At 42.6% G+C, this 19,249-nt stretch overlaps 4 protein-coding genes across 11 annotated transcripts; 1 reads left to right on the top strand and 3 right to left on the bottom strand.

The window, feature by feature from the left end:
* Window positions 1-1,966: 1,966 nt before the first annotated feature.
* Window positions 1,967-10,633, bottom strand: LOC119228818 (ribosyldihydronicotinamide dehydrogenase [quinone]-like). Of its 4 annotated transcripts, none has more exons than XM_062565115.1 (6): window positions 10,581-10,633; window positions 3,024-3,191; window positions 2,812-2,942; window positions 2,625-2,738; window positions 2,448-2,549; window positions 1,967-2,310 (listed from the first exon to the last, which is right to left on the bottom strand). In XM_062565115.1, the coding sequence occupies exons 1-6, from the start codon at window positions 10,582-10,584 to the stop codon at window positions 2,011-2,013; spliced, it is 819 nt and encodes a 272-aa protein (XP_062421099.1). In that variant the 5' UTR covers window positions 10,585-10,633; the 3' UTR covers window positions 1,967-2,010. The 4 variants fall into 4 exon arrangements, with proteins under 4 accessions (XP_062421099.1, XP_062421100.1, XP_037344655.2 ...); XM_062565116.1 differs by having other exon boundaries at window positions 3,024-3,188; window positions 10,581-10,605; XM_037488758.2 differs by lacking the exon at window positions 10,581-10,633 and adding an exon at window positions 3,313-3,385.
* Window positions 6,318-7,739, top strand: LOC119228820 (ribosyldihydronicotinamide dehydrogenase [quinone]-like). Of its 2 annotated transcripts, none has more exons than XM_037488762.2 (6): window positions 6,318-6,369; window positions 6,502-6,666; window positions 6,745-6,875; window positions 6,949-7,062; window positions 7,139-7,240; window positions 7,379-7,739. In XM_037488762.2, exons 1-6 carry the CDS (start codon window positions 6,366-6,368, stop codon window positions 7,676-7,678), a joined length of 816 nt encoding a protein of 271 aa, XP_037344659.2. In that variant the 5' UTR covers window positions 6,318-6,365; the 3' UTR covers window positions 7,679-7,739. The 2 variants fall into 2 exon arrangements, with proteins under 2 accessions (XP_037344659.2, XP_037344658.2); XM_037488761.2 differs by having other exon boundaries at window positions 6,499-6,666.
* LOC119228826 (NAD(P)H dehydrogenase [quinone] 1-like) lies at window positions 9,224-10,663 on the bottom strand. 3 transcript variants are annotated; one of them, XM_062565114.1, is made up of 7 exons: window positions 10,643-10,663; window positions 10,581-10,606; window positions 10,285-10,452; window positions 10,076-10,206; window positions 9,889-10,002; window positions 9,712-9,813; window positions 9,224-9,578 (listed from the first exon to the last, which is right to left on the bottom strand). In XM_062565114.1, exons 2-7 carry the CDS (start codon window positions 10,582-10,584, stop codon window positions 9,279-9,281), a joined length of 819 nt encoding a protein of 272 aa, XP_062421098.1. In that variant the 5' UTR covers window positions 10,585-10,606; window positions 10,643-10,663; the 3' UTR covers window positions 9,224-9,278. The 3 variants fall into 3 exon arrangements, with proteins under 3 accessions (XP_062421098.1, XP_037344666.2, XP_037344667.2); XM_037488769.2 differs by lacking the exon at window positions 10,643-10,663 and having other exon boundaries at window positions 10,581-10,632; XM_037488770.2 differs by lacking the exon at window positions 10,643-10,663 and having other exon boundaries at window positions 10,285-10,449; window positions 10,581-10,625.
* A 1,581-nt stretch (window positions 10,664-12,244) lies between these two features.
* Window positions 12,245-13,680, bottom strand: LOC119228814 (ribosyldihydronicotinamide dehydrogenase [quinone]-like). 2 transcript variants are annotated; one of them, XM_037488753.2, is made up of 6 exons: window positions 13,610-13,680; window positions 13,309-13,473; window positions 13,100-13,230; window positions 12,913-13,026; window positions 12,736-12,837; window positions 12,245-12,596 (listed from the first exon to the last, which is right to left on the bottom strand). In XM_037488753.2, the coding sequence occupies exons 1-6, from the start codon at window positions 13,611-13,613 to the stop codon at window positions 12,297-12,299; spliced, it is 816 nt and encodes a 271-aa protein (XP_037344650.1). In that variant the 5' UTR covers window positions 13,614-13,680; the 3' UTR covers window positions 12,245-12,296. The 2 variants fall into 2 exon arrangements, with proteins under 2 accessions (XP_037344650.1, XP_037344648.1); XM_037488751.2 differs by having other exon boundaries at window positions 13,309-13,476; window positions 13,610-13,674.
* Window positions 13,681-19,249: the final 5,569 nt, after the last annotated feature.

The following is a 19,249-nucleotide window of genomic DNA, read 5'->3' as shown; positions in this document are numbered from 1 at the left end:
GAGCAGAATGGATTTTGTTATCTAAAAGAATCTGTACGATTGTGTGCAACTTTTCCAGTCAGTCTGCTCTGTATCGAGTTCAATGGGAGGAAGTGGGCACCGTTTTTCTTTTACCAGACAAAATGGGCTTCTCTGCAGGCAGTGTGGGAGAACTGGGATGGACAATGGAAAAGCCAGATGGACAGGAGGAGAGTGGATGGCTCAATAGGCTGAGCAGAATGTTGCAAACCTAGAAAATGTCTGATGTTTACTGGATAACCTACGGATCTTGACATTTGGACTACTTTTGACAGACAAGGGGAAAATCTCAAAACATTTCAGCTTTCGAGGACAAGTGATCATGAAACTGGAGCCAACTGAACACAAATAGTGAGCTTTCACAACATGCACAATGCTGGAGTTTCTACATGTCCCAGGCTGTGCCATGGACGTCAGAGTGCAAGGCCATTTCCTTAAGTGTGCTCCCCGTCCCGACCCCACCCCGATCTCATTTCCTCCATACCCAAACAAAAGCTGCTTCTTTGGGAAAAGTGCTCAGCCACTTATGTTGCTGCGGAGCGCAAACCTGCTTGCAGACTGCCGTCAGCATGTCTGCACATAAAAGGTACAGAGCAGACAGAGCACTTCGGCTTCTACCAGAAGGCACGGGATGACCGATTTATTCAAAATAAGCAGTACAAGCTTAGCCCACCCAAACATTCAATTCAAACTTTCCACAGGAATCAGCAAGAAAGTAAAGCTTTGGTGGAGAACCAATAGGGCAGCGCTCGTCATTACACATGTTTGTGTTTGAGGTTTCCCCAGGTGGGTTTCCCGTCAGGAAAAACTTGTTTAAGGTTTCAAACAGACAGCTGGAAACTCTTCTTCCATCAAAGCTGTTGTAAAGAAAGAAGAAAAAAAATCACAGGGCTCTTAGCCCCACAGGCCATGCAGATCTGAGGGGAAAGAATCAGGATACCAGCCTACAGACACCACAAACGTGGCTTAGAATATAGATTCAAACACAGAATGGGCAAGTTGAGAGTTTGATACAGAATTAAGTTAAGCTGGTAAAATAGTTATGCGCAGACTACGGTCCATCGAGTGTCTGGTTAAGTTGCAAGAGATCTAAAGACAGGGCCACTTTTTGCGGTGCAAAACTCTGAATGGTGCAAGACAGAAAACCTGGCACTCAGTTACATTGAAGAAATGTGACTTTTATATTCTTTAAATCCAGCTCTTCATATTGAGTAACTATTGTTCATGCATCAAAAACTGAGAAGTTATATACTTAGGCCTTTAGTCACAATAAAATACAGCAGCCTTCATGTCATTAGACTCCTGCGTGGACCTGGCGGTTGGGTGGCAGTGTTTTTCCCAGGCGGAGGGTCACGTTGCAAAATTAGTCGATGGAGCAGGAAGAGGATCAAAAGCTTTTCAGACCAAAGATTTTAAACTGGTAAAAAAAAAAAAAATATGGATACATTTAAGTTGTCCCAACATGTGACAGCTGACCATGGGAAGTAGTCTGTAAGCACAGTTATGTGAGTCTTCATGAGATAGGATGCTTTAAAGCCTCCAAAAAAGGGGCAAAGGAATGAAAACCAAGCTGCAATTATACCATCGGGTAGAGAGTGCAACATTAAGGGACTTGCTAACCAAATATTTAGCATGACACTCTGGATCACAACAATGTGTTCCATAAGTCTTCTACATGCTCAACTGGTGTGTCAAGTTGATCGCATGCAAAAGGCAGAACACAGATAACCCCTGATATGCAAATATAAAACAGTCCTCACTGCATCTTTATCACTACTTCAAAAAAGCCAAAAAGTTTTAGTAAAAGGTTGTCCTAATAGTTGCCAGATCTGGTAGAGATAAAAATAAATACTCTTTCAATACCATGTCCTTCAGATAATGTTTTGCTTTCACGTCAATGCAACACACTAAAGCCATAGAGGACTTTACAGACGTCAATATAATAGTTAAGCCTTTATTTCAGTTTAATAAAATACAGCAGCCTTCATGTGATCAGACTCCAGCCTTCATCTGGCTGTTGGGTGGTAGAGCTTTTCCCAGGTGGATCCCAACAGTCAGACCGTACTCCTTGGTGGCATTTTTCTCCTGGAACTCAGGCTTCAGCTGGAAACCCTTCTCCCCGTCAAAGCAGTCCAAGGGAGTGAAGGAAAGGGGCTTCTCTGCCAGGACACCCTGCAGTCGTGTACGCCATCCCTCCAGCAAGGTGCTGCGTGCCTCGGAGGTGAGATGAGAAGGAGCCCAGAAGATCTGAGGGGCCAGAACCTGGAAGCCACAGTAGTGCAGGATGCCATTCTGGAAGGAGAGAAGAGGCAAATGGGTTCAACAGTTCATTCATCATGGTCCTTTGAAATGATAAGATGGATTGAGGGAACCCACTCAAAATCCTTGACCCTTTATATTCTCAGTTAAGCAATATTCTGATGCAGTACCTGTAGCGGCCATAGTGTGACGTTCATGTCTCCATTAACACCATCTGCACTAAACATGGACTCCTGAGACCCAGTGGTGAAGGACAGCATGGCTTTCTTGTCCTGTGCAGAAAGGAACAAAATCAGAAGAAATCATCTCAAGTCGACCAAAGCAAGTCCTTTTATTTGAGCCTTTACCTTGAAGATGCCCTGGCTGTATCTCCTCTCTTCAGAGTAGGCATAGCCCAGTGTGAGCACCCGGTCCATCCAGCCCTTCATGATGGCAGGAACAGTGAACCAGTACATGGGGAACTGAGGAGTAGGGCTCGGTGTTAGTATGGAGCATGGAGAGGCTTCACCAGCACACTAGTCACCAAGCCTCTACCTGGAAGATGATGAGGTCGGCCTCACTGAGTTTGCGTTGTTCCTCAGTGATGTCTGCACACAGCTTTCCTTCCTCCCATGCCAGCTTGGTCTCCTCAGCATAACGGAAGTGAGCGGCATTCTTCACGTCTCCTGCCCAGACAAAGCATTTCATTCAGTTCTGATATTCAATGATCACCAAACCTTTTTAATGCCAGGGAGTAACTGATGTACCAGTGATGTCCTCAGCAGTAGCAGTGGCTTTGAACTTCATGGCGTAAAGGTCTGATACTTCCACCGTGCAGCCCTGATCTGCCAAAACTTCCTTAGCAGCGTCTTTGGCAGCAGAGTTGAATGATTCAGAGCTCTGGTGGGCAAACACGATCAACACCTTCTTTGCTGCTAAACCAAGGAGTGGAGATTGGGAAATGAACACCCAACAAAATGTAATAAGTAAACAACACAGTCCACAACACTAAACTTTTTTCAGCATATCACATACACTGCAGACTACATAACTCACCCATTCTGAATCCAGCCGTCTACTGCTGAGCTTCACTGAGCGTTGGTGTGTTGAAGGAGAGAGCAGATCAGTGTGGTGCAACAGTCAATGTGCTGTTTTATACACCACAAGACCTAACGCATGCTGTCAATCAGCAATCAGGGTCATTAACCAATCACCTGGCGTCTCTCAGCGGTCCCATCAATGTACCAACATATCTTTTACTGAGCCTGGACATCATTTTTAATTCGGGAGTTGAACTTATGTGTTCCAAAAGTCCAATACAATGAAGGTTTTATTAGTGAAATCTTACATGTTTAGTTAGTTTTAATCCAAGAAAAATATACCATAATTATTCATTCGTCTTCTATTTCAAGTCAATGTGGGTTTCATTCTTTTCAGAAAGAGATTCGTTAAAGTCTTTTCATGCGTCTTTTACACGGGAACCGTGTGGACATTTGATAGCTTGCATGTCTTCCTTTTGTGTACAAGATGTTATTAAATCATGTGCCAGAGCTGATGTCTCTGAACCACATGAAGCAGATGCGGCTCGGTGATCCTCTCAGTCTGGAGCTGGTGGTTTCCAGCTCGGTTATCCTCAACATTACTTTCCTCTGAAGAAAAATCAGCCTGTGGTCAAGCCCACTCACAAATGTGGCCCTGTTAAAACATAACATTTGAGACTAGAGGCTGCCCACATCTGGGACCAAGATCAGTTCTGAGTTTCAGCCACTGAGGATGAGCGGTTAATGGACAACTACGTTAGCGTTCAGCTGCACATGCGTGTGAGCCTGCAATTTGAGTGACACAAATCAATTACTACTGTCAGCTAACCTAATTTTCCCAATGTCTCATTTTTTGGGGGCATATTGAAATTTTAAGTTGTTGGGTTTGTAGGTGTTTGCAATGTCAATATGAGCATTGTTTTTCAATCATCCAATTTTTAAGTCCTTTTTGATTTTTTTTCTCACCATCACCACCTCATTTGTGTGGCAATTATATTAAAACTGGCGACCTTCTCTCAGTTGTGATGGGGAGGGATCAAGTGTTTAGCCGGAAGGTTTGTTTTCATGGTTTGAGACTTTATTGAGCTACATGATCTTAGACTTATTTGTCACAACATAGCCTGAAGTAGTAACCTTTCTGCTACATGCGTCAGGTATTTAGCGTGTGCTACTCATGGTTTCAGTGAAGGACTACAGCCCACTTTTAGAAGCTCCATTACACAAACCTCAAACACATCAGGACGCAAAGATGTTACATTCACATAGAGGCTTTGTTTATTACGTTTATAAATGCTGGATATGGATTTGAAAATGTGGCCTGCAGTGCCATCATATGGCCGCTGTGAGAAAATACAGTCCTTTGATCCTTTACATGTGGCATTACCTTAAGCACAATACTTACATCTACTGCACATTAGAAGATGTAGCAACAGTGTGCAGATGTTACACAAGTAAACACATTGTTTACTGTAACACTAACACACCAAGGACAAGCGGCCTGTAGTCAAGAGTTTCCGTTGTGACTCTATGAAAAACGGGATGAAAAATGTATGGATCTGAATGCTGAGTGTCTTTTTCTCCATCTGTTCAAGGTTTTACCACCACTGTGAATATCTGCCGGAGCTCGAGGGGCGAAGTGAGGAACAGCTTTACAGATGGTGATTCATGAATGTCGGCTGTTTAATTGGCAGAAGAGAATCACTGTAAAACATGCAAACTGAAGCCTTTAACAGATTAATGTCACCCATCTAATCAATCGAAGGACCAAAAGTAAGCAGAGCACCACAATTTACTCTGATACTTTTGGCTCAATCTCAGCACCGTCAGGGTTGCAAGGTAAAAGTCAATCAAGTTGTTCATCAGCTCCAAGGTTCTTCATCCTCTGTTATTTACAATCGGCCTTTGTCAGAAATTCTAAAAGCCAATTCTCAAAGAAAATCGCTCTCTCTGGACACATTTTCAATGTTAACACCGGCTCCGGAGCCAACGAGACACGTCACCTGAAACTCTGAACTCTTACTTTGATCAGGAACAGTGGATCATGAGTTCATCATCACAAGATCAAGAAAGAAATAACTGCAGGGACATTAACTGTTTTCATTAGGAGAGTTGATTTGGCAATCCTTGTTTTGCACTCAATACCTGAAACATGTAGCAGAAATTTAAAGAGATATTTGATGTTCTTGATGCAATATTGTGACAAATAAGTATGGGATCAGGCCGCTCAATGCATCACATCCCGGTGCCTTAATTTACAAAAAGCGCAGTGCCATACAGAGCATCTCTGGGATGGTGAGAGCTTTGTGCTGCAACTCAAACTCAAACCCAGCAAAACAAGGAATGCACCCAGATGCTCAATAAAAAGCATAACTATTGTGGTGATGGTGATAAAAGAAAAATAAAGACCAAGGAGTATTTATTAGATGTCCTGTTAAAAATCCAGAATGTGTATTTGAAAAAAGAATTATTGTATGGATGTGGTAAACATCAACTACCCTTTAAAACTGAGGCTTAAGGGGCAACATTCATATGCGAGACCCGGGCCAACCGATTCTTTGAAGAAAATATTGTTTGGGATGACAGACCTGAAACCAAAATCAGTACAGTGAGCGGATCCCTGAACCAAATGTGCATCATGAGGTTTGGAGACATCAGGACGGGAGCTCACTTTCATTGAGACGAACGAACACAGAAATGTACGGTTCTAAAACATCCACACGGTGACTCCGTAAAACACATGAGAACCAAGACCTCCGAGACCCAAAGCATCTGCTCAAAGTCTCCTTCTGGTTAGTGGGTTGCACGAATAAAAATCTAAATATTGTTGGGTGTTAATTCTCCGTTTCAAAATGTTGTCCAGACTCCAGACAGTAAAATATATGTATATGCCATGTTGAGAGTTCTGAGAGACACAATGTGATTGGTTGATAACTTCATGTTGCTCATTGAAAGCACCTGTGTTATGTCCTGTGGTGTATAAAACAGCGTGTTGACTGCTGCTCCACACTGATCTGCTCTCTCCTTCAGCTCACAGTCAGCGGTGAAGCGCGGCAGTAGCTTGTTATCAGAATGGGTGAGTTCTGTGTTGTTGGGGGGTTTTGTTGTGTGTTTCATGTCCTGTGCAATGTTGGCTATCATCAACTTCACCCTTGTTGAATTCTTGACTTGTGTGTTCATTCCCGATCTCCACTCCTTGGTTTAGCAGCAAAGAAGGTGTTGATCGTGTTTGCCCACCAGAGCTCTGAATCATTCAACTCTGCTGCCAAAGACGCTGCTAAGGAAGTTTTGGCAGATCAGGGCTGCACGGTGGAAGTATCAGACCTCTACGCCATGAAGTTCAAAGCCACTGCTACTGCTGAGGACATCACCGGTACATCAGCTACTCCCTGGCATTAAAAAGGTTTGATCATTGAATATCCGAACTGAATGAAACGCTTTGTCTGGGCAGGAGACGTGAAGAATGCCGCTCACTTCCGTTATGCTGAGGAGACCAAGCTGGCATGGGAGGAAGGAAAGCTGTGTGCAGACATCACTGAGGAACAACGCAAACTCACTGAGGCCGACCTCATCATCTTCCAGGTAGAGGCTTGGTGACTAGTGTGCTGGTGAAGCCTCTCCATGTTCCATACTAACACCGAGCCCTACTCCTCAGTTCCCCATGTACTGGTTCACTGTTCCTGCCATCATGAAGGGCTGGATGGACCGGGTGCTCACACTGGGCTATGCCTACTCTGAAGAGAGGAGATACAGCCAGGGCATCTTCAAGGTAAAGGCTCAAATAAAAGGACTTGCTTTGGGTCGACTTGAGATGATTTCTTCTGATTTTGTTCCTTTCTGCACAGGACAAGAAAGCCATGCTGTCCTTCACCACTGGGTCTCAGGAGTCCATGTTTAGTGCAGATGGTGTTAATGGAGACATGAACGTCACACTATGGCCGCTACAGGTACTGCATCAGAATATTGCTTTAACTGAGAATATAAAGGGTCAAGGATTTTGAGTGGGTTCCCTCAATCCAACTTGTCATTTCAAAGGACCATCATGAATGAACTGTTGAACCCATTTGCCTCTTCTCACCTTATAGAATGGCATCCTGCACTACTGTGGCTTCCAGGTTCTGGCCCCTCAGATCTTCTGGGCTCCCTCTCGTCTCCCCTCTGAGGCACGCAGCACCTTGCTGCAGGGATGGCGTACACGACTGCAGGGCGTCCTGGCAGAGAAGCCCCTTTCCTTCACTCCCTTGGACTGCTTTGACGGGGAGAAGGGTTTCCAGCTGAAGCCTGAGTTCCAGGAGAAAAATGCCACCAAGGAGTACGGTCTGACTGTTGGGATCCACCTGGGAAAAGCTCTACCACCCAACAGCCAGATGAAAGCTGGAGTCTGAGCACATGAAGGCTGCTGTATTTTATTAAACCGAAATAAAGGCTAAACTATTATTGATTGATTTTTGTTTTTTTTGGACACCTTCATAGTATAATTTTATATTTAGGGATTAAGCTTTACGGTCTAAAAATGGCATTGAGGATGTATTTTAGAGTTTGGGTACTTTTTCTCACATATGATGATCTGGCTCCTCCATAAGCTTACCTGGTGCTGAACTGAGTCTATGACCACCGGGAGCTCAAATGAGACCTTCTCAAATGTTGCACTACTGGAACTTCTGCATAGAAGACTGTATTTTGGTATGAGTTTATTTCTCCAGCGTCTTGCTGGATTCCCTTGACTTGTTGGCCTCTAACCGCCTTTCCTGTGCTGACCATGTGCCCAGTTTACTTGTTGACATATGCAAAAAGTATTTTTCTTATGGTGATTCAGTTAGGTTTTCTGCCGGATGTGAGTAAGGTTATTGTGCAAGTAAACAACCTGATGAGCACAATGCACTCTCCAGCTAAAGCATCCTTGGGACAAAGTCCCCAATTTTCACTTTACCAGTGTTCCCTAAAGCTGTAGCTCCTGGTGCCAGCAGGGTCCTGCTCCCCCAGCATTAATTTCATTTGCAGCCACAAATGAATTACTGTGTTGAACCTGCTGTTCCAATCAACTTAATTCAAAGCTGCTTTGACAATTTGGGGTAAATTATTATTCGTTCAACTGAGGCCTCATTATTTTCCAGCATTTGCTTTACCTACAATCACATGGCATATTCCATAAAAACCTTCTAAAGGCTTATTTAGGTCAAACTAGCAGTCATGGTAGAAACTACCAACTTGCAAGGTTCTTGTCTGTACCTTAACGCAGCCATCTCCATCCTGTGGCGCTTGTTTTACCTTCCTTCTCTGCCAATTCTTGCAGGAGGTAAAGGTTCCTGAATAAATGGCATCGGATTATAAATCAAAATACACAAGTTTAATGTTGTATAGTGTAATGTTTTAAACAGGCAAAGGGAGCACTTAATGCCATAAGGTGATACATGCAATGCTCAGAATTTATCCCCATTCGCACAGCTTGCAGAAGCAGAATCTGGCAACCCAGTTTCTGCCTTTGTGTGGCCATTTTTCATGCAGATCAGTTGAGTATTTCTCTTTTGGGTTTGTATGGATATGGTTGAAGTGCACTTAGGGAACGTTGCTTTGGATAAAACAAAATGGTCCCACTTGGCTTTAGGTTATTGTTTGTACACTGCAATTTTAGCTCCACATGCTAACGTTTATGGCCCCTTGAAGTTAATATTTCTTTGGTTATGGCCACGTGAACAAGTCAGTTACTCCAGCCTCATTCATGCATGCAGAGGTGGCGTAGCACCGAGTGGAAACTAAAACTACAGATAGTGATCACAGGATATTTTAAAAGGGATTGGTCAAGTTTTTGGAAACCCTACATAGACAAGCCAACACCAGGGGAATTATTCAGGAGCACATGAAATAAGGGGAAGGGGAAAAAGCTGCAATGCAGAAATAGTGATGCGGCAAAAACTATGCAACAGACAATATAATAGTTTAGCTTTTATTTCGGTTCTTCAATAAAATACAGCAGCCTTCATGTGCTCAGACTCCAGCTTTCATCTGGCTGTTGGGTGGTAGAGCTTTTCCCAGGTGGATCCCAACAGTCAGACCGTACTCCTTGGTGGCATTTTTCTCCTGGAACTCGGGCTTCAGCTGGAAACCCTTCTCCCCGTCAAAGCAGTCCAAGGGAGTGAAGGAAAGGGGCTTCTCTGCCAGGACGCCCTGCAGTCGTGTACGCCATCCCTCCAGCAAGGTGCTGCGTGCCTCAGAGGGGAGACGAGAGGGAGCCCAGAAGATCTGAGGGGCCAGAACCTGGAAGCCACAGTAGTGCAGGATGCCATTCTGGAAGGAGAGAAGAGGCAAATGGGTTCAACAGTTCATTCATGATGGTCCTTTGAAATGACAAGTTGGATTGAGGGAACCCACTCAAAATCCTTGACCCTTATTCAGTTAAAGCAATATTCTGATGCAGTACCTGTAGCGGCCATAGTGTGACGTTCATGTCTCCATTAACACCATCGGCACTAAACATGGACTCCTGAGACCCAGTGGTGAAGGACAGCATGGATTTCTTGTCCTGTGCAGAAAGGAACAAAATCAGAAGAAATCATCTCAAGTCGACCAAAGCAAGTCCTTTTATTTGAGCCTTTACCTTGAAGATGCCCTGGCTGTATCTCCTCTCTTCAGAGTAGGCATAGCCCAGTGTGAGCACCCGGTCCATCCAGCCCTTCATGATGGCAGGAACAGTGAACCAGTACATGGGGAACTGAGGAGTAGGGCTCGGTGTTAGTGTGGAGCATGGAGAGGCTTCACCAGCACACTAGTCACCAAGCCTCTACCTGGAAGATGATGAGGTCGGCCTCACTGAGTTTGCGTTGTTCCTCGGTGATGTCTGCACACAGCTTTCCTTCCTCCCATGCCAGCTTGGTCTCCTCAGCATAACGGAAGTGAGCGGCATTCTTCACGTCTCCTGCCCAGACAAAGAGTTTCATTCAGTTCGGATATTCAATGATCAAACCTTTTTAATGCCAGGGAGTAGCTGATGTACCGGTGATGTCCTCAGCAGTAGCAGTGGCTTTGAACTTCATGGCGTAAAGGTCTGATACTTCCACCGTGCAGCCCTGATCTGCCAAAACTTCCTTAGCAGCATCTTTGGCAGCAGAGTTGAATGATTCAGAGCTCTGGTGGGCAAACACGATCAACACCTTCTTTGCTGCTAAACCAAGGAGTGGAGATCGGGAATGAACAGACAACTCAAAAAATGACAAATTAGATTATTAAGTTCATGAGATCCAACATTGCACAAAGCACAAAAAGGCCTCCAACAAATAATTCATGACTCACCCATTCTGAATACGCTGCTGCTGCTGCTGCTGCTGCTGCTGCTGCTGCTGCTGCTGCTGCTGAGCTTCACCACTGGTGTGTTAAAGAGAGAACAGATCAGTGTGGATCAACAGTCAATTTGCTGTTATATACACCACAGGACTTACTTACACATGCTGTCAATCAGCAATCAAAGTCATTAACCAATCACTTGGTGTCTCTCAGAGCTCTCGTCAATATAAAAACATACGTTTTATTCAGCCTGGAACAACATTTTCAAATTCGGAGTGGAACTTCATTTAAAAAACCCAATATTATTTAATCTGTTAGCAGTGAAACCAGCTGCAAATTAAACTCGTTTCAATCACAAGGAAAACATTCAACATGTATAGATATTCATCTTCTACTTCACCACAATGTGTGTTTGTCCCACTTTCCCCTACAGACGAGACAAAGTGTATGTTTCTCATTGCCTTTGTATTTGTTTGTTTGACACAGTAACAGTCTGGATATTTCAGAGCATTCCTGTCTTTGTTTGTGTACAAGATGTTTAAAAACTGTCTGCCATTCTGATGTTTCCAGGCCACGTGATGCAGATGTGGTTAAGTGATGCTCAGTCTGCTGTCGTGGTTCCCAGATCTGTTATCCTTAATTTTGCTGAACCTCTAAAGAAAATGTGGCCTTGTTGAGCTTAATTACAAATGTTGCACAGTTAAGAAACTAGAAAGAAAGTCTGAGTCAAAGGGTTAGTATGTGTTTTGGAGATAATTAAGAGCATTTCATTTTCAAATTTGAATTTTGTGTTTACTTTCAGAACAAAATAATATTGGACCATGCAGCAGGTTTTGATGAAGTTATTTTAAAATTCATAATTGTGGGCATTTCTTTAGTTTTAGTGGAGGGCCGGCAACCCTCGAACTGTGTCGCAAGGCCCGATGCGCAAGTACCTTATTGCTTTTATAATACTATTACTAGTGAAAGTATAAATAGCAATTAGGTGCCTTTTAGCACAAAATAGTTGTAGCCACCAAACATCTCATTTCATCAGTCGAGAAAAAAAAAAAATAGTACCCCGTATGTGCATGTACGCAGCGTTGGGTCTCCTTGAAAGATCTTATTGACAACGCTCATGACGTCCACCTTAAATGTTCGGTTGAGAAAACTCTCATTGCCTCAAAACAGTGGAATTTGTTTATTTCCCCCCAGTGATTTCTGGAGCTGAACATTGAAATGTCAACCGTTGCAACAAATCTAACCTTTTAATTTGAGTGTGCATTGATATAAAACGCTAGCGTCAATGTAAATGGCAACTGTACAGGACTCCCTCACATAATCAGAACACTGGATTTCAGCAACCCATATTATAATCAGTATGGCGGAACAAAAACATGCACATAATATGTGTCAAGTAACACTTGCGGGTCAACTTTCGTTGGTGGGGAGTCACTTCCTAAGTGGAATACTAACATCCCATTACTATAAACCCGTAATTGTGAATGTTAAACAGCACTTTGTTAATCCAGCAGACAGGCCATAGATGACTTAAGTAATGGCTGACCTCAATTATAGTTATACAATAAAACAGCAGCCTATTTTATAATTTTTTGATGCCATTTGTACACATTACAGACAAAGCCCTCAATAGTCAGCTTTTGTATGAGGCAAAGACTTTGCAATAGACAATATAATAGTTTAGCCTTTATTTCGGTTTAATAAAATACAGCAGCCTTCATGTGCTCAGACTCCAGCCTTCATCTGGCTGTTGGGTGGTAGAGCTTTTCCCAGGTGGATCCCAACAGTCAGACCGTACTCCTTGGTGGCATTTTTCTCCTGGAACTCAGGCTTCAGCTGGAAACCCTTCTCCCCGTCAAAGCAGTCCAAGGGAGTGAAGGAAAGGGGCTTCTCTGCCAGGACGCCCTGCAGTCGTGTACGCCATCCCTCCAGCAAGGTGCTGCGTGCCTCGGAGGGGAGACGAGAGGGAGCCCAGAAGATCTGAGGGGCCAGAACCTGGAAGCCACAGTAGTGCAGGATGCCATTCTGGAAGGAGAGAAGAGGCAAATGGGTTCAACAGTTCATTCATGATGGTCCTTTGAAATGACAAGTTGGATTGAGGGAACCCACTCAAAATCCTTGACCCTTATATATTCTCAGTTAAAGGAATATTCTGATGCAGTACCTGTAGAGGCCATAGTGTGACGTTCATGTCTCCATTAACACCATCGGCACTAAACATGGACTCCTGAGACCCAGTGGTGAAGGACAGCATGGCTTTCTTGTCCTGTGCAGAAAGGAACAAAATCAGAAGAAATCATCTCAAGTCGACCAAAGCAAGTTCTTTTATTTGAGCCTTTACCTTGAAGATGCCCTGGCTGTATCTCCTCTCTTCAGAGTAGGCATAGCCCAGTGTGAGCACCCGGTCCATCCAGCCCTTCATGATGGCAGGAACAGTGAACCAGTACATGGGGAACTGAGGAGTAGGTCTCGGTGTTAGCATGGAACATGGAGAGGCTTCACCAGCACACTAGTCACCAAGCCTCTACCTGGAAGATGATGAGGTCGGCCTCAGTGAGTTTGCGTTGTTCCTCAGTGATGTCTGCACACAGCTTTCCTTCCTCCCATGCCAGCTTGGTCTCCTCAGCATAACGGAAGTGAGCGGCGTTCTTCACGTCTCCTGCCCAGACAAAGAGTTTCATTCAGTTCTGATATTCAATGATCAAACCTTTTTAATGCCAGGGAGTAGCTGATGTACCGGTGATGTCCTCAGCAGTAGCAGTGGCTTTGAACTTCATGGCGTAAAGGTCTGATACTTCCACCGTGCAGCCCTGATCTGCTAAAACTTCCTTAGCAGCATCTTTGGCAGCAGAGTTGAATGATTCAGAGCTCTGGTGGGCAAACACGATCAACACCTTCTTTGCTGCTAAACCAAGGAGTGGAGATTGGGAAATGAACACAAATGAGGAACCTGATAAGTGAAACAGCGCTGAGATTGGGTATGACTCAGATCTTGAGAAACACAGAAATCACTTAACACCACATAATTTATAGCTCACCCATTCTGAATACAGACGTCTACTGCTGAGGTCCACAGCTGGTTGGTGTGTGGAGGGAGAGAGCAGATCAGTGTGGAGGAACAGTCAATGTGCTGTTTTATACACCTGTCAATTGACACCTGTGCTGTCAATCAGCAATCAAGCTCATTAACCAATCACCTGGTATCTCTCAGAACTCTCATCAATATACCAACATATATTTAGTGAGCCCGGACACCATTGTTAAAAGGCGAGTGGTTATTATATATTTAGGTTATTATATATGATGATGATATATGAGGTTTTTATCAGTGAAACCACCTGCTAGATTTGGCTAGTTTTAAACAGAGAACAATGTACAATATTACCTGAAGATAATTATCTTCAGTAACACGGATGTGTTTATGCATATCTGGCATATCTGGCTGTTTTGAGCGACATGCCATACTCATTGACGCATCATTGCATGATTCTGAATATCTGCTACGTGTGTCAGGTAGTCGGTGTGTACTCCCGAATGTTTGATAGAACAACAATTTTAAGGCGTTCTTTTACACAACAGCGCAACCATAAATCTCTGGGGTACTGGGGGACAACAAAGAGATACACACAAGCTAAAAGCCTCTATTTAAAACTGGGATTAATGCTGGAAAATATTTAGAAAATGTGGCCTCTACTGCCATCATTCGGTCAATGCGAGTTATTTGATCCTTTTATATTGTCTTGTTATTTAGGATTCTGTTCCCTGTGAAGGCCAGAGGGCTGGTCCAGTATTGCCATGGTTACTTTAGATTTAAGTGACAGGTGTGTGTGTGTCTCTATGTCTTCCCAGTGAGTGTGGCGACGCCCTGTCATGGTTGTCTCTGGCTGCCGTCACAAGGGAGGTGACCAGAAAGGATTTTTGGGTTCCCCGTTGTTCTCTCAAATGAGAAAAGTTATATTCATTCAAGACTAAACGTTTCAATTTCAACAATTCCACATCTCAATCAGTTTCTATTTTCATTATAATTTGTTTTTTCAAGCAGCTGATGTCAAAAAACTAAAAAAAAAAATGTAAATATTAAAGTAGTTCTCACAGCAAAACCGGTGTATAACTGAGCAGAAATATAACAACTAGAATAGATTTCCAGAGGTGTTTATTTTCCCAAAAGGTTTGTGCCAATAGTTTAACACAATCCTGAACTGTAGGTGCAGTGCTTGTTGACCTGCAATGTGTCACTAATAAGAAGCAAGGTGGCGATGTCTTCTTTTCCATCTGTACCGAGGAGCCCGTTAAAAATCAATGAATTCCCATACTCCAGTAGACATAATATTTCCTCCTACTCTGACAGTGGTCCAGTATATTTTCCAGGACAGCGATTTGATGCTCTTCATGGTTTAATCACATTGTGAATATCTGCCAGATTTCAGCTGGTGATTCATGAATGTCGGCTGTTTATTGGCAGAAGAGAATCATTGTAAAACCTGCAAACTGAAGCCTTTAACAGATTAATGTCACCGATCTAATCAATCGAAGGACCAAAAGTAAGCAGAGCACCAGGATTTACTCTGATACTTTTGGTGCAATCTCACCACCGACAGGGTTGCAAACTCAAAGTCAATCAAGTTGTTTATCGCCATGGGGAAGGTCTTGCAGAGACCTTGATTAGTCTCTGTGAAACATACCAAGCACCTCCTCCGGATAGCCATCACAAACCAGTAATTTGTTGTACTTATAATGGCTCTTATTTAAAGCAAGTTGGAACTCGGCTTATTTGATGAAATTGCACTTTGTTGTTTCTTGTTCTTTTGGGTTTGTATCCTTATGGTTGAAATGCACTTATTGAACGTTGCTTTGGGAAAAAAGCTAAATGACATGTTATGTAATCCTTCGTCAGAAATTTAAAAAAAAAAAAAAGTAAGTACATATCCCTCTCACCATTTACAAGGTCAACAACAGGTTGACAGAGACACATCACCTGAGACTTTTACTTTCCTCTCATCAATAACTAATGGTGAATTCATCATTACAAGGTAAAGTGAAAGAAATTAATCCTGTAAAATTACCTTTCTTCATAAAAGTTGTGAGGCCACCAGAAAGTGAAGTATAATTAAGGGCCATTTTGCGGACAGAAACTCACAATTTCCCATGACATTGGCGCGGTACCATGTGCACTATTGTTCAATGTTTATTTAAAGTTTCATTTTGAAGCTGTAATAACAGTTTGACATTATTCTAAAGTAATAGTTGAAGCAGACAATAGATGGAGTATGATTGGATCCCAATCCCTGGCCAGGAGAGTAGCTTTATGTTGCTTTGTTTTTGTTTTTTTACTAGACAGTGTAATGGTAATTTGGTTCCTAAATATGCTAAAAAGCCACTGTCTGTCATATGTATGTATCACATTAAAAATGAAGGCATCAGGAGAGAAAAGTACCTTGTAGACTTCCTCTCAGTTCCTCACACATTTAAATGAAGATTTACGTCTCACAAAACCTCCTTATTATTGTGGATGCTTTCAGGTCATGGACGAATCAAATCATTTTCCTAAAATAACAGTACCGTGGATGTGGCATCGGGCCTGACTTGTGGCCATATATTAATCAGTTTGCATTCCTGGCTGTTTATTTATACATCAGACGAAAAAATGTTTCTCATTTCAGTTAAAAAGGGGGCCAGACGTTCTGCTGTAGCCGAGACCTACGACTGCAAGTATCCTGCCAACAGATGCTCCCAAACAAGGAGCGATAGACACCTGCTATAACAATGAAGAGGAGACTACACATATAAAAAAAAATAATTAGATGGAAAAATGTTTTTACATTTGTTTGTCCTCCTCTTTGTAATTTTTGTTCTCTTCCAGCCTGCCATTATTATCGTAGTTTTAAATACACCCTGGCATTGCCATTTTTGTGTTTTGTCTAGGGCGAGATTTGGCCTTTGGGCTGTTATACAGTGAAAATAGAAGAAAAAAAAGCCAAATATTATAATCGCATAATCCTCATGCTTATCTTTTCTTATCTTCTGTCCTTGTGGGGATAACAAGCCACTTACTACATTTTGTCAGCCTGAAATATCCTGAGCCGAAGCCCCTGAGGGCAACATGGTGAAGTGATGTTCACTGAACCGCGACAGGGTCTAGCGGCTAAACACCGAGTTGCATTCAGAGTGAATGACAGAAAACAATTTACAATTAAAGCTGCGGGCAGCGTTGGACGGGGTCCTCGCTACTCCGTGCATTGTCATGGTCTTATCGTAGCCTCTTATTTCAACATATCACCAGGACATTCTGACCTACCATTCCAAAATCAAAGTCTCTCAAAATACCATAAATGAGCTGAATAGTTTCCTTCAAAATCTTTCACAAGACTACGTTTGGTCAATTTCAGGTTATAAATAAAAGGTAACTAAAAATAATAAATAACACACTACGTCCACGTCCGCTTTAAAGTACACTTCCCCAGGGTGTGACTTGGTGATAACCAAAGTAAAATACCATACATGAGCCAATTTCCACCGCCAATCACCAGACTACATTTGGTCAATTTGAGAAATTGCCAAAAATGTGTTTTTCAAAATTCAAAATGGCGGATTATCTAGTTATGTGCATTTGCATACCATGATTGACTTTTTCGTAGAGCATATCCAAGAGCACATGTGTGCCAAGATTAAAGGTGATTGGACATCAGGGGGGGGGGGGGGAACTGGCCTAGTTTTAACAACTTTTGGAATATGATAAAGGCCCCAAAAAGGCCCTTAGTTTGGGAGAATAATAATTCCTTGAAATACAATAGGTTGCTCTATAGTCGCAGCGAGGACCCTAAATATATATTGATGAGGTGGTTTGCTTTGCTATGTTGTCAATACATGGAAGTTAAGAAGACAACACAATTAATTTGTTATTCAAAGAATGTATTTTGTTGTCAATTCAAAAAACTCTTTAACAACTTCACTCTCTCCTGCACATCCTTAACTAACCTGTTCCACCATCATCACAGGGGAGGAGACCCTTTTGTAATTTATTAACTATATTGATATATTATCATGTTTTCCTCAAATGCAGAGCAAGATGCCAGAACCTCAGACACAGCCTCCAAGTAAAATCCGAACCACACAATCAGGAATTATTCTTCTGTGGCACACACATCATTTGCACTAAGGAGCGCTAGACTGAGTAGCCTTTATTCAATTTACACAGTCCATTTTCTTGCATGGACGCATGAGCTGTTTTTATGTGCAGACCTCATACGCTCACCCTCTTTCTCTAAACCCAGCTACCCCGTCAGCACTGGAACCATTAAAGCATGAGCCTGGTGAAATAAACACCTTCTGACCAATACATCAATGGGATTTTACAACTCTCATTACCAGCTGAGGCTTTGCAGTTACTACACAGTAGTTTTTCTGACAAAAGATACCCTGAGCTGTCATTGTTTTGTAATAGGAAAAAATAGATGCAGGCAATTTTGATTTAGCAATGAGACCAACTAACACGTTTTCCTATTTAAATAGAGGAGCTAAATTCAGTTCACACTAACAAGATGTGGATTTGTCGAGTAGATTATATTCAATTTATGTTCATTGTGATGGGTCTCAACCAAAGCTAATCTGTGCGTGCGTCGTAATGGGGATCAAATGTGAAACTGGAAGCTGGAGGTTACACAACAAACACCCTCAGTCATCATTCGTCTGTGTCGTCACTTCGCTCCAGTCTCTCTGTTTGTATACTGTATGTCTGAGCTGGGGTTGTGTTATCTTGCTCACAACCAAAGAGAGGTTGGTTGGGAGAAAGGCGCAGACGTTTTGCCAAAGGATGTGATGTGCAGCTAATAATATGACAGACAAGGAGGAGGAGAAGACGAACCAACGTACTGTTACCAGCATTTTCACTCCACCCATGAACAAGGAGAAACAGCACAGGGCTGGTGGAGAGATAACTTCACGTGATGCTGCCGCGCTGACTGATATGGAATAGGAATGCTGCTTTACTGTGACTTTTGAATCAGTGGGCTCTGTTGATCTTGAATGTATAAGGTAAGTTAAAATGGCATGTATGTATCTTGCACTTCAACAAAACCTTTGCCCTGCAGCACACTTCCAGAGGTTTCAGCGGTTCTAAATACAGAGTCAGCTGGTTGCAAGCTTCATACAGGGTCGGGGGGGCTGGAGTGAATCCCAGCCAACATCCAGAGAGATACGGGCTCCCAATATAATAATTTATGGATCTTAGATAATAATTAAATAAGATTTATAAGTCGCATTTGATTGTGTCTTGACATTGTTTCAGCACCACGGACAGCGCTCCACTCAAGTCCCTCGTATTTCAGAGTCCTTTGATACGTAGCCAAGTTTTACAATTTGAATATGACAAAACAAGAGTAATATAATAATGTTGTTGATTATAGTGTGTAGTTTATTATGATGTAGTCATAATGTTTGTTTTTTAGTTGTAGTGGATTGGACGTGTATAAAGTGGCAGAAAATAGAAATAGTCAAATAAATTAGTGCCACAAAGTTGCACGTGTAGAAAAATAAGTTAATGTAACTTTACCCCTTATGCCTATTATGTGACGACTGTATCGGTCGTTTAAGTAGAACATCATCCTATCATCTCTAGCTGTAATTTCTACTGACTTTCTACTATATTTTCTGCAGGATCCTTCCGTCTTGAGGACAGAAGC

This window comes from Pungitius pungitius, chromosome 10 (assembly GCF_949316345.1).
Source record: "Pungitius pungitius chromosome 10, fPunPun2.1, whole genome shotgun sequence".
NCBI lineage: Eukaryota > Metazoa > Chordata > Actinopteri > Perciformes > Gasterosteidae > Pungitius > Pungitius pungitius.
The sequence above is the reverse complement of the archived record's forward strand: the minus strand, read 5'-3'. Positions and strand labels throughout refer to the sequence as shown.

Coding starts and splice junctions, on each gene's coding strand:
- LOC119228820 (XM_037488761.2), top strand. Junction 6,876..6,948: donor CCGACCTCATCATCTTCCAG/GTAGAGGCTTGG, acceptor CCTACTCCTCAG/TTCCCCATGTACTGGTTCAC. Junction 7,063..7,138: donor ACAGCCAGGGCATCTTCAAG/GTAAAGGCTCAA, acceptor CTTTCTGCACAG/GACAAGAAAGCCATGCTGTC.
- LOC119228814 (XM_037488751.2), bottom strand. Junction 13,027..13,099: donor CCGACCTCATCATCTTCCAG/GTAGAGGCTTGG, acceptor CCTACTCCTCAG/TTCCCCATGTACTGGTTCAC. Junction 12,597..12,735: donor TCACACTATGGCCTCTACAG/GTACTGCATCAG, acceptor CTCTCCTTCCAG/AATGGCATCCTGCACTACTG.
- LOC119228826 (XM_062565114.1), bottom strand. Junction 10,207..10,284: donor TACTGCTGAGGACATCACCG/GTACATCAGCTA, acceptor TTGTCTGGGCAG/GAGACGTGAAGAATGCCGCT. Junction 9,579..9,711: donor TCACACTATGGCCGCTACAG/GTACTGCATCAG, acceptor CTCTCCTTCCAG/AATGGCATCCTGCACTACTG.
- LOC119228818 (XM_062565115.1), bottom strand. Junction 2,943..3,023: donor TACTGCTGAGGACATCACTG/GTACATCAGTTA, acceptor TTGTCTGGGCAG/GAGACGTGAAGAATGCCGCT. Junction 2,739..2,811: donor CCGACCTCATCATCTTCCAG/GTAGAGGCTTGG, acceptor CCTACTCCTCAG/TTCCCCATGTACTGGTTCAC.